This window comes from Pyxicephalus adspersus, chromosome 4, assembly GCF_032062135.1.
Source record: "Pyxicephalus adspersus chromosome 4, UCB_Pads_2.0, whole genome shotgun sequence".
In the NCBI taxonomy this organism is placed as follows: Eukaryota; Metazoa; Chordata; class Amphibia; order Anura; family Pyxicephalidae; genus Pyxicephalus; species Pyxicephalus adspersus.
In genome coordinates this window covers 107996580-108019987 of record NC_092861.1, presented here as the reverse complement: position 1 = coordinate 108019987, position 23408 = coordinate 107996580, and the positions used below count along the sequence as shown (strand labels likewise).

Genomic DNA, 23408 nt, shown 5'->3' with positions numbered 1-23408 from the left:
AGGTTATATAACAGTGTATTACCCTATTTAGCATCAATTATGGCAAACAGACTTTCATAGGAGTTGTGGATGAGGTCCATTTTTTCAGGTAAACCTGTCCATTCTTCTTGAGAAAAAGAAAAAACTCCAGGTCCTGTAAATTCTTGGGTTGTCTTTCATGAACTGCATGTTTGAGATATCCCTAAAGTAGTTTAATTATATTATCCACTCCAGCACCTTTATTTTTTTCTGCTCTTGCCACTAAGGGGTCAACTTGGCCTTGTGCTGTGTCAACAAGTTCCTTGTGCTGCTGTATCTGACACGCCCCAGGAACATTAGAAATCAACCTCCATGCTTCATAGTAGACGGTGTAGATTTCGTTATAGGTCTTCTTCCATCCACACTACTTGACTATGTTGTCCATTTTTGTTCAAGTGCCTTCATATTGTGTATCGTGGAACAATAACACTAGGTATTTGCAGAGAAGTGTTTAGGCTAAAGTGGCTTGTTGGGTTTTCTTTGTGTCTCAACAAATTTTCCTGGCATTTTTGGCAAAAACCTTGGTTGGTGTACCAGAACATTGCTTTGCAACAACAGAACCCCTATCTTTCCATGTTTTTATCAGATTCATCACTGCTTTAGGTCACTGCATAGGTCTTTTCAAAACTCTGGATATTTTATTATATACTTTGCCTAATTTGTGCAATTCATCAACGTTTTCTCTCTGGTCTATTGACCGTTCTTTTGCCCCATGGTTCAGTCTCTGTCAAAGACTGTCCAGCTCTGAATTTATTTAAAATGACAATGTATATGCAGACAATCAAAGATGTTATGGACCCTGTCCTTTAATTACCCCTATTAATGTGTGTATTATCAGCACCTCCAATTAAGGCTATGTAAGCATTTATTTGGGCCCATTTCTAAAATGGGGCTCTTTCTATTATCTGGCAATTTCTGTTATCTTTTATCATTTACAAAAGGACACATAAAATGATGTGATACACGCTCTCTAAATAAAATTAGAGATTTCTGCATGAAATGATGATGTTTGTTTTATAAATTCTGCCAGGGTATGTAAACTTATGAGCACAACTGTGTTACAACTATAATAGCCATTTTTTGTGGATTGGTATTGTAAACTCAAATAAGGGCATTGTTATTAATAATAGGAGAGAATTTTGGATGTAGTAACACTGTTTTATTTGGCGGTGTTATCCTAACATATCCATGGCAATACTGTAACACTTTTCCTTAATAGGATCCTGTGAAATAATATAGTGTTTACGTTGGTTAGTGTGTCTCAAGTGCCAAAAAATACAGGGGCCAAAACCCCAATTTTTTTTATTTTTTTTTTTAATAAGTAGTATAAATACACTGTTACAGGCTGTCGAACGCTCTGTATCTTAACCAAAGGGAAGTTACGAAGGATTCCAGAATGATCATGCAAATATTTTTTGGATCATCAGTAGGGAGGAAAATTTTTAATCAACCTGTCTTACTTTTGACCTTATTTAAATAGACAATTTGTATCACTCCTTAACTTCAGAAGTAGCCATAAAACTAGCTGTTATTGGCAGCAATACCTTTTCTTCTTGGCACTTTTTGTGTATCTGAATATACAGACATGTCAAGAATCTCTGACATCTCTGTTCCTGATTACCAGATTCAGCAGCTGAGCATTGAACAAGGTTGTTAAAGCTATCCATCCATCCACCCAATAAACCCACCAACCCATCATGTTGTTTACCAGAACACAGAAAACCAAAAGCACTTCACCCCCTAAGGTTTTTCCAAGAAAAGTCATCAACGGTAACCTACATTTTTTTTGAGTTATTATTAATTAACAGGATATTTGTAGCGCCAACATATTACGCAGCACTGTACTTTAAATAGGGGTTGCAAATGATGGACGAATACGGACAGTGACACAGGAGGAGGAGAGGACCCTGCCCTAAAGAGCTTAAAATCTAAAAGGCGGGGGAATTAAGAGTTTCTAACAGTGTCTTGTCTATTCAACCTCACATTTTTTCTTCTTTCTTTTTTTTAATTTTTTTTTACTAACAATAGCAATATTAAATTACATCTATTTTGTTCAAAGAAAAAAATTGTATGATTTAATGTGTTATTCTTCTACATTAAGACACTGTAATTAGGTTAACCATAAGCACAGCAGTTCCAAGTGCGTAATTCTTTTTGCACAATAATTATCATATTTCTTTTTTGTTATGATGTATGTTTTTCTTATGACTTCATTAGTAGAAACATTGTAAATGAAAGAGGAATAGGGATTCAGTCTCAGAAGAATTAGGATTATTCATAATGTCATTACATATATTTTGTATAATAGAAATGTGTATACATATGCCATGACATGTGCTTGTTGACATTCCTGATGCTTCATCTGGCGATTCTTTATGTTATACTGCTAAATGTAAATGTAGCTGAAGTTACTTAGTATTGTAGTAGCTAGTAAGTGCTTTTTACTTGGTAAATCTAAAGGAGAAAAACAGATATTTGGTTATGCTGGCAGTTGTAACAGGAAAACAGTGCCATGCTCCATTTTTTCACCCATCATCCACATCACTGCATGTTACGTCACTGCCCTTCCGGAAAAATTGGGTAAGACTCCAGTCCAGTGTTTTTCAAACAGGGTTCCTCCAGAGGTTGTTAGGGGTTCCTTGAGCAATGAACAATTTGTTTAGATTTTTTAGGATAGTATAGATGACATTAAAAATCTTTTAAAGCTCTCTTTAGGGCTGACATTCTTCCCACTGGCCAGTAATATAAGAGAAATAATTCTTACAGACTCTTATTTTCCTTTAAGTTTTTAAATTGCCAATATGTTTAATTGGGCCCATATGCCCTTAATATGGGCTTCAAGCCATAGAAATCACTTTGTGATATGTACTGTGTTTGTTTCTCGTAGCCTCGATTCGACTTTGGAAATTCATAAAACATGCAACTCTAGGATTTGGTCCATTTTTGAATACCCTCTGACTTGTTATTTTTGCTAATGGTGTACATACATTTAAAAAAATAATAGACGTTTTCTGGGGCTGTATGTTTTAGAGAACTAACGTTTATAGGGTATTTTATCAAGGACCGTGGAACCCATCTATAACCATGATATTGTAAATCAGCTTTATCTGTTTTTAATATATGGAACAAGTTTTACTTTTAGGAATAAATAATTGGTTTGTTAGGAAAATCAATCCTGATATGGAGATTGTTTTATATTTATTACATATCTTGAAATATATATGTGTTTGTTTTTGTGCCTTAGCAGTAAAGTGTACATACCTCTCGTCAAACCACCACTTTTGGGTTAAGTGACAGGTTCCACACAACTTCCCACACACGATCACCAGTCACTTCCTATTCTCATTAAGGCTTAATCTGCCCTTAATCCAGTCTAATTAACTGTTTGATAAAGGCATGATTTTAGTCAGATTAGACAAGTCAGGCATGATTTCAGGAGGAGATGGCATCTTTATTAGCAGAGGCAAAGCCTTTCCTTCTGAGCTTACACATTTCTGAACAAAAAAAACATTAAAAGAGGGTACGAAAAGCATAGCAACAAATAATACTATGGGAAGGATAACCTGTTTAAAAATAGGAACTTTCCCTTCTAAGGTTTAAGCGCTGAGCTTCCAAAACTACTTTTTTTCTACTTTTTGAGTAGTTGTCTGAGAACCAGATTCCCAGAAGTTTTACTAGATCTGGGGAGGCCAAAGTTATGTTCAATGTAGAAATTCCCTATCCTTAAAACACTCGATTTTTTCTAAGTTCATCCTAAAACCTATATTGGTATTGTTAGGAGTTGTTTATCACTCCGGCAATCCTGTGCTGTGTACCATCACAGTATGAAACACTGTTTATTATGTCCAGCGATGTTTACTGTTGCTGACCTTGCCTGTTTCTGATCCTGTAAGTTTATGCTGCTTGGACCGACCTTCTGCCTGTGTTCCTGACTTTGCTTGTGTACCTCTTCTGGTGGACGGATTACCTGTGTATGACCTCTTGCTCTGTATTCTGGACTTGTCTCTGTTGGAATGTTGCTTATCGGTTGATTCCTGGTCCTTGCCAACTCTTCCCCCAGACACCATCCCTTGTCCACTAAGAGCTTGGGGCAACCATGTAACTTTTAAGATAACAGATTTGTTAATGTGTATTTGTTTAATGTATAAAACATACAATTAGCATAACAATTACCAAATACCACCTGAAGATACATAATCCACAGTCCACCTTTGTGATATTTCACATGTAGGTATGGGGCTTGATTGCCCAGATTTTTCTGTATTTGAACGCTTTGATTCTTAGCATGTCCCAAGTTGCAAGGAATTCTATGACATTTTTTCATCAGATAGAACACTTGTCTGATTTTATATTGTTTTTTCACAAAACTACAAACTCCGTATCACAGAAGCAGTTGAAGGTGAAGCATTGACTGCTTTTCCATCATTTAACTGCTGTGGGCACTATCATAGCAGATTTTGAGTATACCAGCAGTCTGCAGAGACCACAGATGCCATTGATATTTTTCTATGGGAATTTAGGCTATAGAAAGTCTTACAAGTGGCTTCGATTATAGTCTGCAAGGTTTTAAATTACCAGTGCTGTAAGAGCTGGAACTTCTAATTTAACATAAATTAGTGCATTTAAAATAGGAATGAAATGCTGCATTTCAGGAATTGAATCTCATTTATAGGACAGCTTGAAAGCAGTGTTTGTCGAAGTACTTTAATGCAGATCCAGCTCTTTGTGTTTGGGATAAATGAACCCATTAAACTCATTCTTTAGAAGTTTTCTCATCGGGTCAGTGTTCAGTCAGATAAATGGTCTTTCAGTCATTCATTGGACTGATATTTAAAATCAAATATCCATACAGCTATTTAAGGTGTAAAATAAAATAAAAACTGAATTAAAAGCATTAAATATTTTTAATTTAGGCATCTATGAACTTTTGTTTGTAGAGGAAAATGTACTTCTTAATTCATGCTTTTGTTAGAGTTTTAATAATAACAAACAGAAAAAATAACAACTGCTTGATCAGTGTCATCACAACATGTCAGCCTTTGCCACCGGTTTTACAGAAAACAATCTGGGAGTGGTGATCCCGCTTACAGGGGCCTAATTAATTCTGGTACTGTTGTCATGCAGGATATTTAGAGGCAACTCTGTGACACAAGGAACATCTTATTGACACCAGTGCTTGGCATTTCTTCTCCCACTGACTCCAAAGACTAGGCATTCTTTCTCCTCCTTGCCACTGACACTGAGCTATTTTCCCACCCAATAACCACTGGTGCTAAGGCTTATTTTCCTACAACTGATCACCTACACTGGAAAAGTTTTTTTTTTGTTCCTCCTCATACTAACTACCAATTATGGAGCTTTTTTTTCTCTGATCTCCAGTTCTTAAGCAATTTTTATTCTCACCAATTACCTGTATTGTAAACTTTGTCTTCCTCTTTTGATCACAAATGATCACACTGGGGCCTTTTGTCCTCCTTTTGACTACTTATGTTAAAGATTTTTTTTCTTCTTCATACCATTGACCCTGCTGCATGCTGATTTCATCTAAATGTTAATGCTATAGCATTTTTCTTCCTACTCACCACAGTTGTTGGGTATTTTTCCTAATGCTTTAGCTTTGAATTTTGTATACACCAGCAGGCTCACTTTTGCTAAACAAAAAAAAAAAAAAACTTAAGTTACATAATAACAGTGATAACGTTTTTTTACATATACATTATGTTTTGCTGTTTCCAATGTAATGTCGTTAGGACATGATTGTATATACATGGAAAATAACGAATTTGGCAATCCACGCGGCGAAAGAAAACCCTCAAAGGGGAGATTTACTTACAGACTAATCCAGCACAATAATATGCAGCTTTCTGGCAGCTACATCTTTCATTATAGCCACATCAATCTTGAAGACGGAAACCCTGTGAGATCTGATCACTGTGATAGTGATCCTTGACATTCCCAAGTGATGATGACAGTTTTGCTAGACACTGATTGCAGCCAAATGCTGATTGTAATGAATTGGCTAAAGACTGAAAGCCAATTTAAAGTATGAACAAGATAAGCAAATGTGACATGCCCTTGAAGTTGAAAAATGACTAGTATTGCTTGAGGAAAGCTTTCTTTATTCTGAGGGCAGTGGCCAGTACCTAAATATAGGGCAGTAATAGTATTGTATACTAGTACAATATTTTTAGCTATTTGTTTTAAAATGCATTGTTTTATTATACTGCAAAATTAGCAGCTAAATGGGAAGAGATTGTTGACCAGATTACAATCCATATGTATGTTCAGTAATTTTTTTACTTTTTTAGTTTTCCTAAGGGAAATGTGACTGATGTTCTCGAATGGCTAGTTACTTGGCTCATATACTGGTTTACTGGCTTTGGTTCTTTATTGACTAAAGTAAATAATGCTCTATGACACCATAAAATGTGTCCAGAACACCTACTGTTGCAGGCACTGTATTCATCCTTTTTTTCCCTGTACAAATAGCAGTTTGCCCATGTATTTCACAATTTAAATAATTTTTGCCAAGGAGTGCAGTAGCGCTGTAGGTTGTTCTCAGAACAAAAAAAACTTTTTCTTAGTAGTTTATTTATACCACTACACAAATACCCAGAAGCCCCTGTTTCTGTATTTCATGCTCTCTAGGTGTAGACCTACACTCACTAGCCAAGGTATTAGGTACACCTTGCTAATGTCAAGTTGGACCTTCTTTTGCCTTCAGCACTGCTATAATTCTTCATGCCATAGCTTCATAGCTGAAGGCAATCCCCAGGAATTTTTGGCTTATTGGGATTACAGCAATGCACAGTTGCTGCAAAATTGTTGACTGTAACCATGATGGAAATCTCCCTCTCCACCACATCCCAAAGTTGCTGTGTTTGATTGAAATCTGCCGACTGTGGAGCCCATTTGCAAGTAAACTAATTGTTATGGTCAAAAAAAATTTTGTGACATGGCAAAATATCATGATGGAAGTAGCCATCAAAAGATGGGTACAAAACAACAATACTGAGGTTGGCTGTAACAATTTAACCAGGGGTGCCCAACCTATGGCCCGCGGAGCTGTCCGATCCGGCCCTCTCCTCGATCCTCTCTGCTTGTTGTCTTGCGGGGGATGGAGCATGCATCTCCTATGTTCCTCTATGAGATTGTGCTGCCAGCAGAGTGAGCTGCTCCCCAACATCTTGTACTGTGAGATAATGCCAGAAGCAACATGGGAGCCTGTGTGCAGAAGCATGAGAGTGTCTATGTTCAAGCAGCTTTCCTTATCCCCACGTATAGAAATGTTAATTTTTCAGGGTACACAGGGGACCCTAAGTGCAGCTATACCAAATTTCAGCCTCCTAAACATAAAAAGTTGCCAGATACGGTGTAACAAGGATAAAATCCTAACAATCAGGGATATTTTGACATTAAAGCTGCATACACACGTCAGATTTTTCTCGCCCGATATTGGGCGAGAATCTGGCGTGTGTACAGTCGGTGTCGTTCATCGTCCATGGATCCGTCCTGGCGGATCCACGAACGATGCACGACGAGCGATCCTAATGCAAGGGAAGGGGGAGAGCGCGCAGCAGGGTGCCGCTCCGTCGTTCTCCCCCTCCCCTCTCCATAGAGCAGAAGATCCTTTCCAACGACAAGAATTGCACGTGTGTACGCAGCTTAAGTGGGGCTATTTCAAGACCGGGGTCCCCAAAGTGGGTTTGCATGTTGAGGACCCCCTGGGGGCCACTTATGGCAATAAACATTAGGGTACTGCCAATTGTCTGTGCACTGTGGTGCCCCTTAAAGTTCACAAAACTTCTAAGCTGCATTCAGGTTGGCGGTAAGGTTGCAATGCGGTTACCCCTGTTTTGTGCCATGGAACCCTGGCTTGGAGGAGAAGCTTAGTACTGCTCACTGCCACCTGGAGTCAAATCTGCAGACACTGTGGTGCAAGGGACTGAGCAGCTGGTGGGGTGCCTGCTACACATAGCTGGACACTTACATTTCGTGAACCCCAATTTCTCTAGAACAGTGGGATTTGGCAACTGGAAATGTCGGAGCCTGTAGGAAACTCCTTATGCCCCCCCCTTCCCCTTTAAAATGTTATACTCATATCATGCTACCCTGTCACACATAGCTATCCCCTTACTCTCTATGAATTCCAATTACTCAGTAAGAAAAGGGAAATGTAACTGCAGGTGCAGGACTCTTGTGGATAACCCCCCCCCCTAAAATTTCACCACTACGGCACCATCACAAGAAACAAAAAACTTTACCTGTCATACCATGCTACCCTGTCACACATAGCTGGCTAATTTCCACAACTTCTCTAACAGTAAAAAAAGAAAAATGTAGGATAAGTGGGGAACGTTTGTGGCTGCCTTCCCCCACACTAAAATTGTATCACTCCTACCATACCATTGTGCACTGTCACATATTAATGTCCGCTTATGTTCTTTGAATCCCAGTTTCTCCTGAAAGGGGAGCTGTAGGTATAATAAAATGTATGATAAGTGGGGACTCTTGTAGCTAACTCCCCCTAAAATTTTTATTGCTGCAGCACCATCACATCACAGAAAAACTATACTTATCATACTGTGCTACCCTGTCACTCATATCTGGCCACTTACCTTCTGTGAACCACCATTTCTCAGAAACGGGTAGATGTAGGGCCCTGAAACATTTCAATTTGTTTATATTTAAACATATTCCAGTTTTAAACATACATTTAATGTTTATTTGCATTGTGGCCCGCAAGTTTTATCCCAATGTCAACAGTGGCCCCCCAGATAAAAAAAAAGGTTGGGCACTACTAATTCGACCAATGTTGAGCTGGTATGATGGAGCCCAAATTGTGCCAAGAAAATAATCCCCCACACCATTACATCATTGCCACCCTTAAAGTGGAACTACACCCTTACAATAAACCTTTCCACATCCATTTCTATGCCCCTCCATCTTCCTTCCCCTATTCCTCCCAGAGATGATCTTCAACCATCTCGATTGGCCATGTGCCTTATTCATACTCAGCACATGCAAGGAAAGCTGGGATTGCTCTGTTTCCCCAGCAATCAGATGCAATTAAGGTCTTGGATCAGTGAAGGTATAAAAACTTTGCAGACATACTGAAATATGGAGGTGGTTAAAAGATGGTTATGGAGTTTGCTGTAGCACAACTCAAAGCAAGTTGTCCATCAAGTCTGCTCCAGTTTTTATTTTGATAGTTCTTTGTGTTCTGATCTTAGTTTTATATTGAATATATACCGCCTGAACCTTATTTACATTGTTAACAATATATTGTTAAAAACATAAATACAAATAGAACACAGCAGAGGGGTTTTTCAAGGCAAGAATATTGTATTGTTGATAAACTTCTCAATAACACAATACAAATTAATGATTCTTACAACATTGCCATAACATTTTTTGGCCATAAGAATGGCGCTATACAGCATACAACTAATCCATAAATAAGTGGGAACAAGAATGTCCCAACAGGTCAGCATCAACCTCGTAAGTGTACAGTACGCAAATGTACATTATTTCTTGTCATCTGTACTAAAATGTTTATCTCTCAGACCTTTCACCATTTTTTGTTGACTGTCTCTGAACCTCTGGTTCTTGATCTCACACTTGCAAGCCATACTTTTTTGCAATTTTCAATCTTCTAAAGTAAACACCCCAAAATCCTCTGTAGTTCTGATATGCATTGTACCCCAATTACTCTATTCTGTCAGAGGATTGTTTTCTCCTAAGTTATTCTTTTGCATTTTTAAATAGGATCTAGAAACCAGAAAGTAATAACAAAAAGGAAATGACATACAGGAGACTGTTACTTGGAAAGAATCCAAAGCCTAAAACCAACACAAAACAACAAAATATTATATAGTAAAACTGCATGTCAGTTTGTATTTTACACATTTTAGGCTACACATTTTAAAATTGTGATGTAATTTACTGCTTGTAAATTAGCTCAAAAATCAAAGTTTAATTTGGTGCACAGTGATGTCCATATTTGCTCTTACACATTTTTGATTCACTGAAACAATATTGTTAGAAAAAGGCTGTTGGCTGTTGCCCTGTTTGTCTGCTGACTGTCTTCCTTGTTGTGCTCCCTGTCTTTTATTTTCGTCTCTTTTTGAAAGCTGTGGAATTTAGGCCCACTCTACCTTACTACACTACTTCAGTTTAAGATTTGCAAGCATTTGTGTAAACACTACTCTCAATGTCTTACTACAACATTTTGATTGGGTTGAAACCTAGGTTTTGACTGAGCCTTTGGAACACCATTATTCTTTTATTTTTTTGCCGTTTTGTTGTAGATTTGCTGGTGTACTTGTGATTACAATTCTGTTTCGTTCTCCAATTTTAACCAAGTTTTTGCTGTCACACAGATTGCCTGTCATAGTCAACCCAATGACTGACTGCAAGCCCAAATCATCACCCCTCCACCGACAGATTGTATAGGATGTTTTTGCTGATCTGCTGTGGGTTTTCACCAACTTTGGCACTATTATTATTCTAGCCAAGCATCGCCTCGTTGGTCTTGTCCTGGCAGAGCCTCTCTGCTCATCTTGTGAGGAATGGGGTGCGTGCATCTCCTATGTTCCTCAATGGGATCGTGTTGCCGGGAGAGGGTGAGAGTGGGCGTGCACTAAAGACCTGGCAATCAATGGTGCCTGCTTCCGACCCACTTTGTTATTCAAGATAATCCCAGCAGCAGCAGCATGAGAGCTGTGTCTGTATCCATGCTGCTGTCATTGTTGGCAACTGGTAATCGTCTATGGTACTACATGATATTTATTGAATACATATGTGTTATTGCTATGTCTCTCAGCTACAGTATGTTCTCATTATATCCCCTGAAGAAGCCTATCGGATGAAACGCGTCGGGTTGAGACGGTTTTCTGCTTATGGAGCTTTTCCTAGTTGTTTATGTATAGTTGACAGGCATCATCCCCATGACAAATCTAATGTAGATGTCTCTTTACTTATGAATGTATTGGAATTTTATTTTACTGAATATTGATTGTATACCTGCTTGATGCCTCAATACAGTTGTACTTTTGCCTACAAAACCCTAGTCTTTTCTACTCTTTCCATATTTGCTAACAAATAGCAAATTACTTTAGGAAATCCATTCCACGTTTGCTGGATAACCCAGCTTCACCAAAGAAAGTGTATCCTCCCCAGCCTTAGAGCTTTAATAAATTGTGGCCATTGTTCCAGAAGTCTCTTGGTTTGTTCAGATGCAACCCTTCTAATCAAGTTGCCCTTGTTCAGTCTTTTCCTAAATGTAATTTCTGTAAAATTTAACATTTACCATGCTAACTAAGGCCTGTAGAGTCTGAGATGTAGCATTAGGGTTTTCTGTAAACTAACAGAACTGCTGTCTTCCTACTATCCATTTTCTGATTGTACTTCCCCTCATTTCCCTTTTAGCCACTGGTATTGGCAACATAAACAAAAACAGCAATAAAAACCTGACAGAATTTCTAACCCCCTAATAAACAAACTTAAAAACTATGTTACATTTTTTTAATGTTAGTTCTGTTTGGATATTAACATTTAAATCTAAGCCCAGGTCTCAGTTTGATCAATGTATCAGGCTTTAAATTATTCCTGTTTGTTGGTTTGAGTATATCGGATCATTTATCTTGATTTATAAATGAACTAGTATAGTATAGAACTGAAATGGTTACTCCTTGTAAGTTTTACATTATTGCAGAGACTTGGGGACTGACACCACAATACCTGGCAGCTACCTACAAGTATGAAGTTATAAAGTGGTACTCTGGATAGTTTGTATTACAGCAGTATTTTTCCAACATCAGGAATCAATCCAATTAGTGAATATGGAAAAGAGCCAGTACTGGTTTTAAATTAAAAATTCTGGCGCCAGCTCAATATATTGGTGCTCTGTTGTACATTTGGGACAGAATTTAAATATGATCATGGTATTTTTTTTACATTTCATTTCAATATGTGATGAGTGAAAGATGGGAACTGTAATGAAAACAGAATAATTCTTTGATCCAATCATTATGTTTTACAGCTTTGGGTCACCTTTTGAATACATCTAGCCAAAAGTATGGTCCTCATTTCTAGATGAACAGTTTAATAAGCATAGTGTGCAGTGTGTGGCAAACATCATGAAACACTTGCTTTTCCTACAAGGATGCATTAATATGGAATGTAGGGTTTTAAATGAATGGAAATGGAAGTAGGCTAAATTTAAGCTCAAAAGAGAGGAGATTTGGCCAGATCATCGCTAATTCAAGTTTCCCTATTAAACCTTGTGCTTGCTTAAATAACCTTTTGGACTACAGAGTACAAAAAAGTTCTTTGAACCATGTCAGCCAGGCAAGTATTAGATACCAACATTTTTTTAAATTTGTTGTTGAATTTTCTTTTGGCTAGGATTTCTTCTCACTAGTGTGTTGTTTTAACTCTCTCTTTTCCATTAAAGAAATCATGCATGATGATGCACAGGGCATGCACTGATCCACTTGATTATCAATAATTTTTAAAAGACCCCTCAAGCACACATGCACTGCTTTGTGTTACAGTGAACTACACTCAAAAATCAGTGTGCGCTACAGTTTTGTGTGATGTGGCGCATTACACAGCCCATTAAAATGAATAGGTTGCTGAATTCAATGCATGGCGATACGTGTGTATTACCACATAGTGGGAACAGTCCCTAATGAGTATAGTTTAAAGATTGTGTGACTAAGCTACAGCTTTTTAAGTCGATTGTTTGAATATCTCACAGTTTTTCTTCTATGTTGACAACATTTTTGTAACCAGGAAAGGTCTGTATAGTTCCAACAAAGTAGATTTCAGCTAATATTTTAGATTATTATAGTAAAATGTACCTCTGTGTTCTCACTAGGCCCACTGCAAATGTATTTGGACATCATGACAGAAGAGACATTCAGAGTTTCCCCTGCTGTAAAATACTACCTGCTAGTATTTTTTTTTTAAATTGCAACTAGACTTATCAATTACTTTATTAGGTACACCAGTTAAACTGCTTGTTGATGCTTATTTCTAAGTGGCTATCTAATCCAAAAGTTTAGGTTAGCTTTAAATGTGGCATGGTTGTCTGAGTATTTCAGAAAATGATGAGCTGCTGGGATTTTCCTGTATAACCATTTTTTCTAATTGTATACTTGTGCCAAAAAATGCATATATTACCCCTATTGTGGGAATTAGAAGACACGGTAAACTTGGTGATAGGTAGGGGAAACATTTGTTGTCTGTAGCTTTTTATTAGACAAAACTGTATGTATATAATATAGATAAACATTTAATTTTTTTTGTTGCCTTTTTTCGCATACAAGCTGACTTCTATTTATAATTTATTGGGATTAGGATATTAGCAAAATAATCTGAAGTATATACAGGAAATTATGTTTTTAAAATTATTTTTAATTCTTTTTCAGTGCTATTTTGATGTAGTGATGAAACCATTCAGGTCTTTACCCTCATCCCTGCATTTTAAAACATAACTATTCTGTGTACCCTCGAAAATGCATCAGACATGTAAACTTGATCCTAGACCTGGATTGTCTGTATACAGAGATTGTACCACTGTAGCCTACTGCCCCTAGTGCGGCAATCCACACTGGATTGCATCCTTGTTCAGTGCAGGCTTTTTACTTTCAGTTTGCTCAGGAATAGACACGCCCTGCAGCCAGCATCAAAGACACACACGCTGCAGCCAGCATTAAGGAAACACACGCAGGATCAGATATCTGGAGCTGTCTTATAAACGGGTGAGTGTCTTATTTTAATAATTTTTTTAAAAATCGGGGGTGGCTTACTTAATGGGGATGTCCTAAAATCGGGGAAACACGGTATATAGCATAAAATAAAAAAAAGAATTTTCTTAGATATAGCATTAGGCAGGTAAAAGCAAGAAATACTCTTAATAGGACTTAATAGTCCTTAATAGGACTCTAATAAACAGGAAATCAGACATTCCCCAAACATTCTCTTGTGAGAATCTTTTCAGGTCTATGTGTTTCCAATGGCAGTACTTGATTCCCTGGTTTATAAATAGAGCCCTTAGAATGTCTGCCTTAGCCGCAGCATTATTCTGTATGTTCTTTTAAATAGCCTTTTTACCAGTACTAACTCACATGCAGCTCCTAAAATGTCTGCCTTTGCTGCAACATCATTCTGTATTTTAATTGAAATAGACTTTTTACCGTACTAACTCACATGCAGTTCTTTTAGTTCTTGTTACCAGTTTTGTTGTGCTATTGGAAAGTTGATCATTTTCATTAAAAAAAAGAGTTCAACAAAATTGCAATTTGAAAATGCAGGATTGGTAATGATTTATCTATTGGCTGAAAGGAAAAAAAAATTTATTGGGTCTTTCCAATTTTTTGGGGGGTTTCTATGGCAATAACTGTTTTTACACTTTGATCATGCTAAATACTACTCTGCTTACTTTTGCTGCAGATGTTCAGCTTGTTTGGCTGTTGCCAACTGAGAAGAATAGATTTTTTTTTTTTTTTTGCTTTATTGAAACTAGTAGTCTAGAAAATGTCGAGAAAATGTATTTCTTAAACGGATTGGATATTTATGGAGGTTCTGAAGGACCAGGAGGTGTCCTTTTTGCTTGAATCACTGGCAAGCTCTCCAACTAAAACTTTTCCTGTCTTCATTGCAACTGACGCATTCTTAACATTGACCCCTTACACCATTTAAGCTTCTAAATGATTAGGCCACTAAGACACATACTATAGAAGCGCTACCACACACTTATTACCCTTTCCGGGGTCACTTCCTTTACAATATAAATTGATCTACCACTAGTACAACCTTACACCAGGCTTTTTTAGAGTTGCCTGACACATGTTGGTGATGTTGAAAGACCCAGGGTTCATTATTACACATCTTTTGTAATCCTCTGGCATTCGGGCGGCAGGTCTGGTCCCTTTCGCAGAAATTCACTGAATACGTTCTTCCAGAGGATCCATCATTCTTTGTATTCCACAACAATACCATACTACAAAACAAAAACTTGATATCTGTATTGATTAAATATATTGCTAAAGACATGCATCCCCTTTTATTAAAAATAAAAAGATTGAGCTGTGGCTGAAAAAGTTCAATGAAATTATGTTGATGGAGGACCTCACACTGATCCTGCATCACAGGACTAAAGCTTTCTGCCAAATGAGGTTTTATTAGTGGGAGTTTCAGTGTATAGCAGTATACCAAGAGATAATAGGTACACTTCTACAGAAAGATGTAACTACAATGGAAACAACTCTTTTTTATTTATTCATTTTGTCGTCTTCTCTTTTCCTCTTTCTCTACTCCACTTTGCATCTTTGCTTGTTGTATGTTCGTAATCCCTCTTTTTAGTCATACTTGCAAATATCCAGGAGCTGTACTTAATGTTTCATAGACATTGTTCTACTACTAAAATGTGTTCTTCAATTGTCTCATAATTGTTTCCAATTGATTGATGCATTTCCAAATTGATTTTTACTGTTACGTAAATAATGAATGTTAAATGTAAAGTTAAAAAATGGCCTTTAAAAAGACTTGCTTTAGCAATTTTAATAAATAGATAAAAATGTCAGTGGCTTGACATGACATGATATATCATGGAAAGACTTCATTTTAGTGTTTACTTAGAGGAGTGTTGTCTTCAAACTTCATATAAAAAGCTGTTCATAAGTGTCAAGCGGTCCTTGACAGGTTCTGAAACTATTTAAATTTAACCTCAGAAGTTAAACAGCACATCAGATTTCACTGTATCATTATTTATTTAAAAAAAATGTAAGCCAAATTTGGAAAAAAAATTTTTTTAAATGTACATGTAATCATTAATTGCGCAGCGATCAAGACAGAATGGGAGCAAAAAGCCTCCTGGGATACCAACATCATGCAAGACGAGGCTCTTGGCTGCTCCTTTTGCCTATGCCCTAATCCTGGGAATGTACAGAAGGAGCCCTTTCATTAATCAAAGTGAGATCAGCACCCTTTTCTGCCGTCTAGGTCACCCGATCTCGCACCTGTGCAGTGTGAGATCGGGTGACATAGGAAGAAGAACATGGAGGAAGAGAGAAGATGTAGGCGCCCGGGGCTTCATCTTCCTCGCCTGGGCCGAAGACAGGTATCAGGATGACGCTGGACTCAAACGAAGAAACCTCCCGATGGATAGACAGATCTGCTAGTTTAAAGGTAAATGTTTTTTTGAGTTTCGTTCAGCTTTAGGTAGTTGTTTTCTTTATGACTTTTACCGTCATTGTTGTGAAAGAATTTTGCCCACTCATCTTTACAACACTTTTTCAGTTTATTGACGTTTCTTGGCATTTATATTTGCAAACCTCTTTCAAGGCCACTTCACAGCATTTTGATCTTTTGATCTGGTTGAGGTCTGGACTTTGCAAAATCGTGATCATTTTCTTTCAGCCATTCTGCTGTAGATATGCTGGTGTGCAGACATTGTCATTGTCTGATTATTCATTGTCCTTTTGCATGGCTCAATTTTAGGCAACTTTTAGCTGTCACACACGCTCATGTTTGACAGGATGCCCAGGTCCTGTGACTGCAAAGCAAACCCAAATAATAACACTGTCACCACCATGTTTGATAGTTGGTATGGGGCGTTTGTGCTGAAACGTCTTTGGTTTTAATTTATGGTGGCACTGTTCAATTTTCATTGTTCCAGAAGTCCTAGCTTATTCAGAGAAAACTTTGCAAACCCAAGCTGTTCTGCCGTGCTCTTTTTAAAGAGAAGAGGTTTTCTTCTGGCAACCCTTCCAAACACTCTTTTTTTTTTTTTAATTGTAATTGTAATAGGCCTGTAGAGTATAAAATGCACCTTTTGGGTTCTTTGCAATGCACAGGATTTTTAATCCTGGGAAGATTCCCAACTGTCTTGATTTTTCAGATTCTTTGAAGTGGTATGCTGTTCAGGTTGAATTTTTTTTGATTAGGACCAGATGATTTTTTATTATGCAAATGTGCAGCTATGCAAAAGCTAAGATTTGATAGTGTACTTTCTTTTTCCCATGACAGTATCTTTAGAGGTTGCAGGTAAGTATAACCTGTTTGAATAATGTTTAGCTTGTAAGGTGGTGAGGTCATTAATTCCGCTAAAATGTATCAAACATTTTACATAAATTAACCAGTGAAAGATCTAGAACATATCCTGTATATCCCATTCGCCAAAATTTTACACATTAAATTCCGCAATTATTGACAACCACGTATTTCTGCATATTTTGTAAAGTCTTAGGCAAATGGACCATTTCCACACATAATAAGACAATATGGTTCACTGTTGTCCCCATCAAGAAACTTTAGAATGCTACAGGTGGAGGAATCATTGATGTCCGAATTCACTGTCCATACAAGTGTTTCTCAACTTGGTGTTTTCCCCTGAAGGTTGCATGGGGTTCGCTGAGCAATGAGAATTTTTTGACTCTTAGGTCAGTTTAAGTGACGCCAATTATCCCAAATCCTATTGACCACCACAATATTGTACTGTGAGTGGTGGATATAGTAATTATAGAAGGGGTTTCCAGAAGATCTGGAAGTTATTTCAAGGGGTTCCCCACTGGCAAAAAGATCAATAAAGTCTGGTCTATACAATTAGCCAAGATGACAAAATGCAGAAGATTTGCATGTAAGGAGTCTTCAGCGAGAGACCATATTATGTGGAGTAGCATATACTTACATAGTTGTCCGGGTCACTGCACAGCAAGGCTTTCTAGTTTACTTATCTGTTGCTAGCATAGGATGCTGTGCCTCTTTTTCTGCTTTGTGGGTAAATTTCCATTGGACACCTTCGGGTATAGCATGTTCGGATGCTTCGAGTAGAAAATAATTGATTTACCGAGTTAAGTTTTTAAAGGGATGTATTTTGAGTGATTGAGTATGGGCTGATTGCTTTTTAATGCATGCACTAGATCAAACTACTGGTGGTGATTTGAATATTACATACATTTTGATTTGTAAGATTGCTGCAACCTTTCAATGCTACTTTTATTTGGTTTGGTAACTACAAATCATTACTATTAAACAAAACTACTTGCCCATATTCTTTTTTTTGTGTCCTTTAAGATGACAAATATTCGGTAAATATGTGAATATGAGTTCAAGGAGAATGTTAGCAGGATTGCTACTAGGAGAACAGAGACACAGTGGGTGTTGTGTATGCAAGCAAAATATTTCTTTTGCACTGGAAACCTGTACATCCATAAGGGAACAACATGGAACCTGACAAACTTTTTGTGTTATGTAAAACATGATCTGGACATTTTAAAACACCATAGCGTGCAAGTGGTAGTGTTCATTTAAACACATGCTTGCTAATTCATTGTTTATGCCTGCTTCATGATTGCAATATTGTGTATGACAACATGTTTATGCCTGTATGTCCATCAGTGTACTTTTGTGTATGTACATATGTATACATCTGTTTGTGTATATAGAGATAGAAAATTAATAACGTAAATACTCTCTTGTTTGACCTCAGATTTTGTTGTTGTTACAGATATTAAAGCCTTATTGGAGTATTCTACATAAAGCTTACAGTTACTGTAAAATCATTTTCAGTTATACAGTATACCAGTGAAAGTGTTTCACAGTTGCTGCTTTTCTGTATACTCTGTCGGAAAGTTATAATTTTAAGTGTCATTCACAAAAAGACATGTTTTTTTTAAAAAAAAATAGGATATTAGGTGGGTAATTTGCAAAATTTTAAAACCTGAGAATGAGGTACATCCTAAAATGTAGATGGCATGTGGCATGCATAGTGTGCTGTGGCAAAAATAGGAATGTAGATTCACTGTACATGTTTATCAGTCTTATTTAAAAGGAATCTGAGCCTAACTGCAGTTTTTACTACACATGTTTGCCCTTGTACCTATAAACATACTATTTAGGTATTACTAAACCCAGTGACATAAATGCAATATATTACAGCTTACAAGTCCTTAGATGTAGTGGGTTTCTTATAGTTCTTTTATCTGGCTTTTTCCCCACTATATTTTCACCCAGTGGTCCAGCCAATACCACACTTCTCGTTCTAGGGTGATAACACCTGTTCTCTGTACAAAATCTGCATTGTCTCTCCGGAACAGAAAGTGTGTTAGGACTATTAAACAATAACACAGGAAGTAAGCACTATTTACAGAGAGAGTAAGGATATGTGCACTCTTCTCGTCCATTTATTGCTTCAGGGCTGGTGTCGGATGAGAATCAGAGGAGTGTACAGCATTTGTCCGACGTTGCTCATGGATTTGTCTTGGCGGATCCAGGTGAAGGGGAGGGAGCGCAGCGGCGGGGTGCTGCTCATTCCTTCTCCCTCCTTCATAGAGCAGAATGGCTTTGTATGTACAGCGCTCGTTCATGCATCTTTCAGTCTTTTGTCTTTGGAAAGATTGTGAAAGATCCTTTCCAACCAATGACAAAAGTATATGTCATTATACTAAATATCATATGAAACATGATATATTTAGACCCATATAAACACATTATATACTTAGTAATTGTGAACTCTCAGTGGTTCAGGCATCTATTTAAAAAAGTTAGATGATGGTAAGTTTTGTTGGTATTTATTCTCAAATATCCAAAATTGGAATACTTATTACTTATATTAATACTTATTGTAAGTAGTTAATATTTAAATACCCTTAGTTAGTTATATCAGCAAGGTGTGAACAATAACTATGACTGTGTATTTTGTGACGTTTCTATATATTTTGATTATTTTGTTTGAATCTAATATTCTTAGCTGTTCATGGGATATTTTTACTTTCCAGTATTGATTTCCAGAAGAATAACCCTGTGCACAAGTTAACAGAAGAAGAATTGCTGGCTTTTACATCAGTAAGTACTTTTTTGTACTGGGGCTTTTTTCCCATACCTTCCTAAATAACCCTTTATCTAGCTGCCAGGGATGGAGTGATATTTGATTGGCATCTCTGAGTCTGTTTCTAAGATTTCATCCAAGGTGGTAAACCAGAATCCATCTCTTTTGGATAGCGACACATGCTTTTACATGTGAAGAACATGAAATGCAACGATACATTGATAAACCTATTTTAAAGTCAATGGTCTGGCAAATAAGTTTATTTAAATTAAAAAACAAACAAATAAACCAAATATATTTACTTGAAAAGAATAGTCCTACATCCCATAAGTGGACCTGTGTTGGAAATTACTGGCATACCCATATCATAACAATAAAAATTCTATTTATTTCCTACAGCTACTTATAAAAACATACTGTGAACATATACAACATACAATTAATAAAAAGACCATCACTTGGCTTTACCTCACATTTTGTGCACATATACAATAAAAAATATCACATTTATTGTCTCTGCATACCCCATGCATGCTTGTTTGCTGGATGGATGGTGGGACCCGGCTGAAGTGTGCATATCAAACAATCTTTGATTGACTGACTAAAGAAAAGGGTACTGGTGGTGCTCTCCATATTACCTGCCTTGCATGCAGTGTAGGACTGACCTGAATTTTAACATCACCTTGGTGCTTTAGATATCTGTTTGCTTGCTTTGTTGTTCAGCTATCAAATCCCCTGAAGAAGTGACTGCTGGCGTGAAACGCGTCGGTATGCAGAGAAAATAAATGTGATAGTTTTTTATTGTATATCTGCAGAAATTGTGAGGGAAAACCATGTGATGGTCTTTTTAATGATTGTATGTTGTATATGTTCACATTATGTTTTTGTACATGTACATGAAATAAAATCATTATTAGCGGCCCACTTTATGTATGCTGTAAAGAATGATTTTGACTCTTTGTAGATTTAAAATTGTTCCATAATGGATAGTTCAGAACAGTGAACACCTTACTACAATGTACAAGTAGACAGCCTTGTTTATTTTACTGGGCTGAAAAACCAAATATTCGATTATCCCTAATTTAGACTGTTAACTCATTAAAACTAAAAACTATAAAACATAAAACTATCTAAAACATCACTAAAATTAACACGAACAAACTTGTTGATATTTGATAGTTTACTTGGGAACCAATGTTCTGTGGGAGAACTTAGGAGTATAAGCTATTTAGGACATTATGTCAGTATTCAAGTATTTTTTTTAATGAATATTTCTTGGCAACTCACTTATCTGTGTCATAAATCAACAGTTTTTTCTTATCATAGCATGGTACAATTTCAGTATGTACTTTACCATCAATGCACGCGTGGAAAACATTTCTAATATGACAGGAAGTTTTTGTTTTGTCCTCTAAAACGCTGAAAAGAACTGGAAAACCTGTATTATAAAAGGGAGTTAATGTTGAACTGCTTTTGTAAAGCCAATAGATGTTTTATGTTGGTACCTCCACAAGCAGCTCCTCAGTATGGCAAGTTCTTTTCAGTTATATGAATTGATTTCAATGATTCTGTCAGGAAACTGAATGAATCATTGTAAAAATAGCACATGTTTTTACAGAGACTCCCTGCCTTCAACTTCACAGTACAGTTTGTATCATCACACCTAACTGCGTAGTTTTCCAGCAGGTCAGCCAAGCCTCTCCAAGAATCACAGCCTTTTTCATTTCCCTTTATTGTTAGTGATGTGTACCTTTTTTCCCATGATACAGGTGCTTTGTTTCAATTTTCACTTGGTGGATGTTTTTTCGGCAACAAATTAATTCTGATTACTTCATGCTCGTTTCTTTTAAAAATTATTTTTTATGCATTCCAAGTCAATTTCAATCCCTAAAAAGTTTAACTATAATGTCGCTCTGATTGTTTACTCCACATTAAGTGGTGACTCATTTTATAGGAGCAATTATATTCCAAATATATAAATTCTTAATAATAAACAATACAGTTTTTTTTTTTCTTTTTTCTGAATACAATCCTTTAATTGTTTCCTAGAAGGACAATTTAAACCACTTAAATAGGTATACCCCACCTTTCTATATCAGCCAGAACCTCCTCTTATAGTAAGACTGTTTTAATTTAGGGTCCACTTGAATTGAACATGGCTCCCATTTTAAATAGATTCAATTATTTATTATAGACTAGTGATAAACTTGGGACTCTGGGCATTTCAGCATCATTAACATCTGGGACTGAAAGGGTTAAAATACTTGCCATGAATATCCTTGCTGAGGCACTTCTATTTATTAAGTAACCACATTATGTCCCTGTTTTGCAACTGCAAAACCCTAATAAATATACATGTATGTGCACAGGAGACAGCAGCAGCACGTGAAGCAAAATTATACTAAACAAACAAAATTTTAAGATACATGAAAATTTAGCAAACTAAATATTTTGTTAGTTTTACATCAACTTTAATCTTCTTAGAAACAGCACCATTGTAATATTGCCCTTGCAGCTGCAGGTCTCATGCCCTTCATTGGTAACCAATTAGCATGGTTTCTGATTTATTTACAGCCGTACCTGTTTAATGCAGCTGTTGTTATACCTCTATATATGCACTTGCCATGCAAAAGAAATACAATTTTTAATACATTAAAAAAGTTTGCCAAAATCCAGAGGATATCTGTAGAAATACTTCTCACCTGGAGGTATCCTTCATATCTTTCTGATAAGCGAAACACTGCTCCGACACATTTGTGTGCAAATTTTACCTTAAGCTGTTGAGCTTTGTAACAGTTGAGGTGGTAGCGAGACTTGGGTAAACTGTTAAAAAGCATACAGGAACATTGCCTGGCGGCTGGATAGACTGTATAATACCCATGACCATAAAAAAATAAAAACATTTATATTATCTTTTAAAAGCATTACAGGAATGCCTTAACAGATGATGCATTAATCTCCTATGACAGATATGTATGACATAACACAGAGTCTGTAGTTTATCATCTGGCTTTGTTCTGTTACTGTCTGAGGGCTCATCATACTGTTCTGTCCCAGAAAAAAACAGTCTCTCCCCTCAACATTCACATCTGTGTTTTCTCATTGACTGTAATATATTGTACCTTTTTATTAGTAGCTAAAGAATCAAAGTGAACTGTGAACTGACTCTTGAAGCAAATCTTTTGCCTTTTCAACTTCATTGAATTTAACTATTTATTTAATTTTAAGAACACGGAGTAATGTATGTCGATTTTTTACATAATATTGTGATGTTTCATATACAGTTTGATGTGAAGTAAGCAGTTTGTTAACCCAATTGTTTGCATTGAAAAAACAATGGACGATACTTATAGATCATTAAAGGTTTAGGGCGACTTCCAACTGCTGGCAGAAGTAGTTGGAGGTATCTAGCTAATAGATTGGTTCTGGAAAGACTCTACTACTTGGGTACCTTTTTCTGCTATGTCTTTGTAACTGTTGACAGTAAGCTTGTCTTGCTGCACATGTTCCAAAGATCTATGGTTGCAAACAATTGTAGCACTATGTAAAAAAA

General features: G+C 36.7%; 1 protein-coding gene across 1 annotated transcript in view; it reads left to right on the top strand.

The window, feature by feature from the left end:
* TTC27 (tetratricopeptide repeat domain 27) overlaps positions 1-23408 on the top strand; it is a 183843-nt gene that overhangs the window by 64998 nt on the left and 95437 nt on the right. The window contains exon 10 of the mRNA XM_072409253.1: positions 19806-19872. Coding sequence (XP_072265354.1) covers positions 19806-19872 — 67 coding nt within the window. The remainder of the gene's footprint in view (positions 1-19805; positions 19873-23408) is intronic.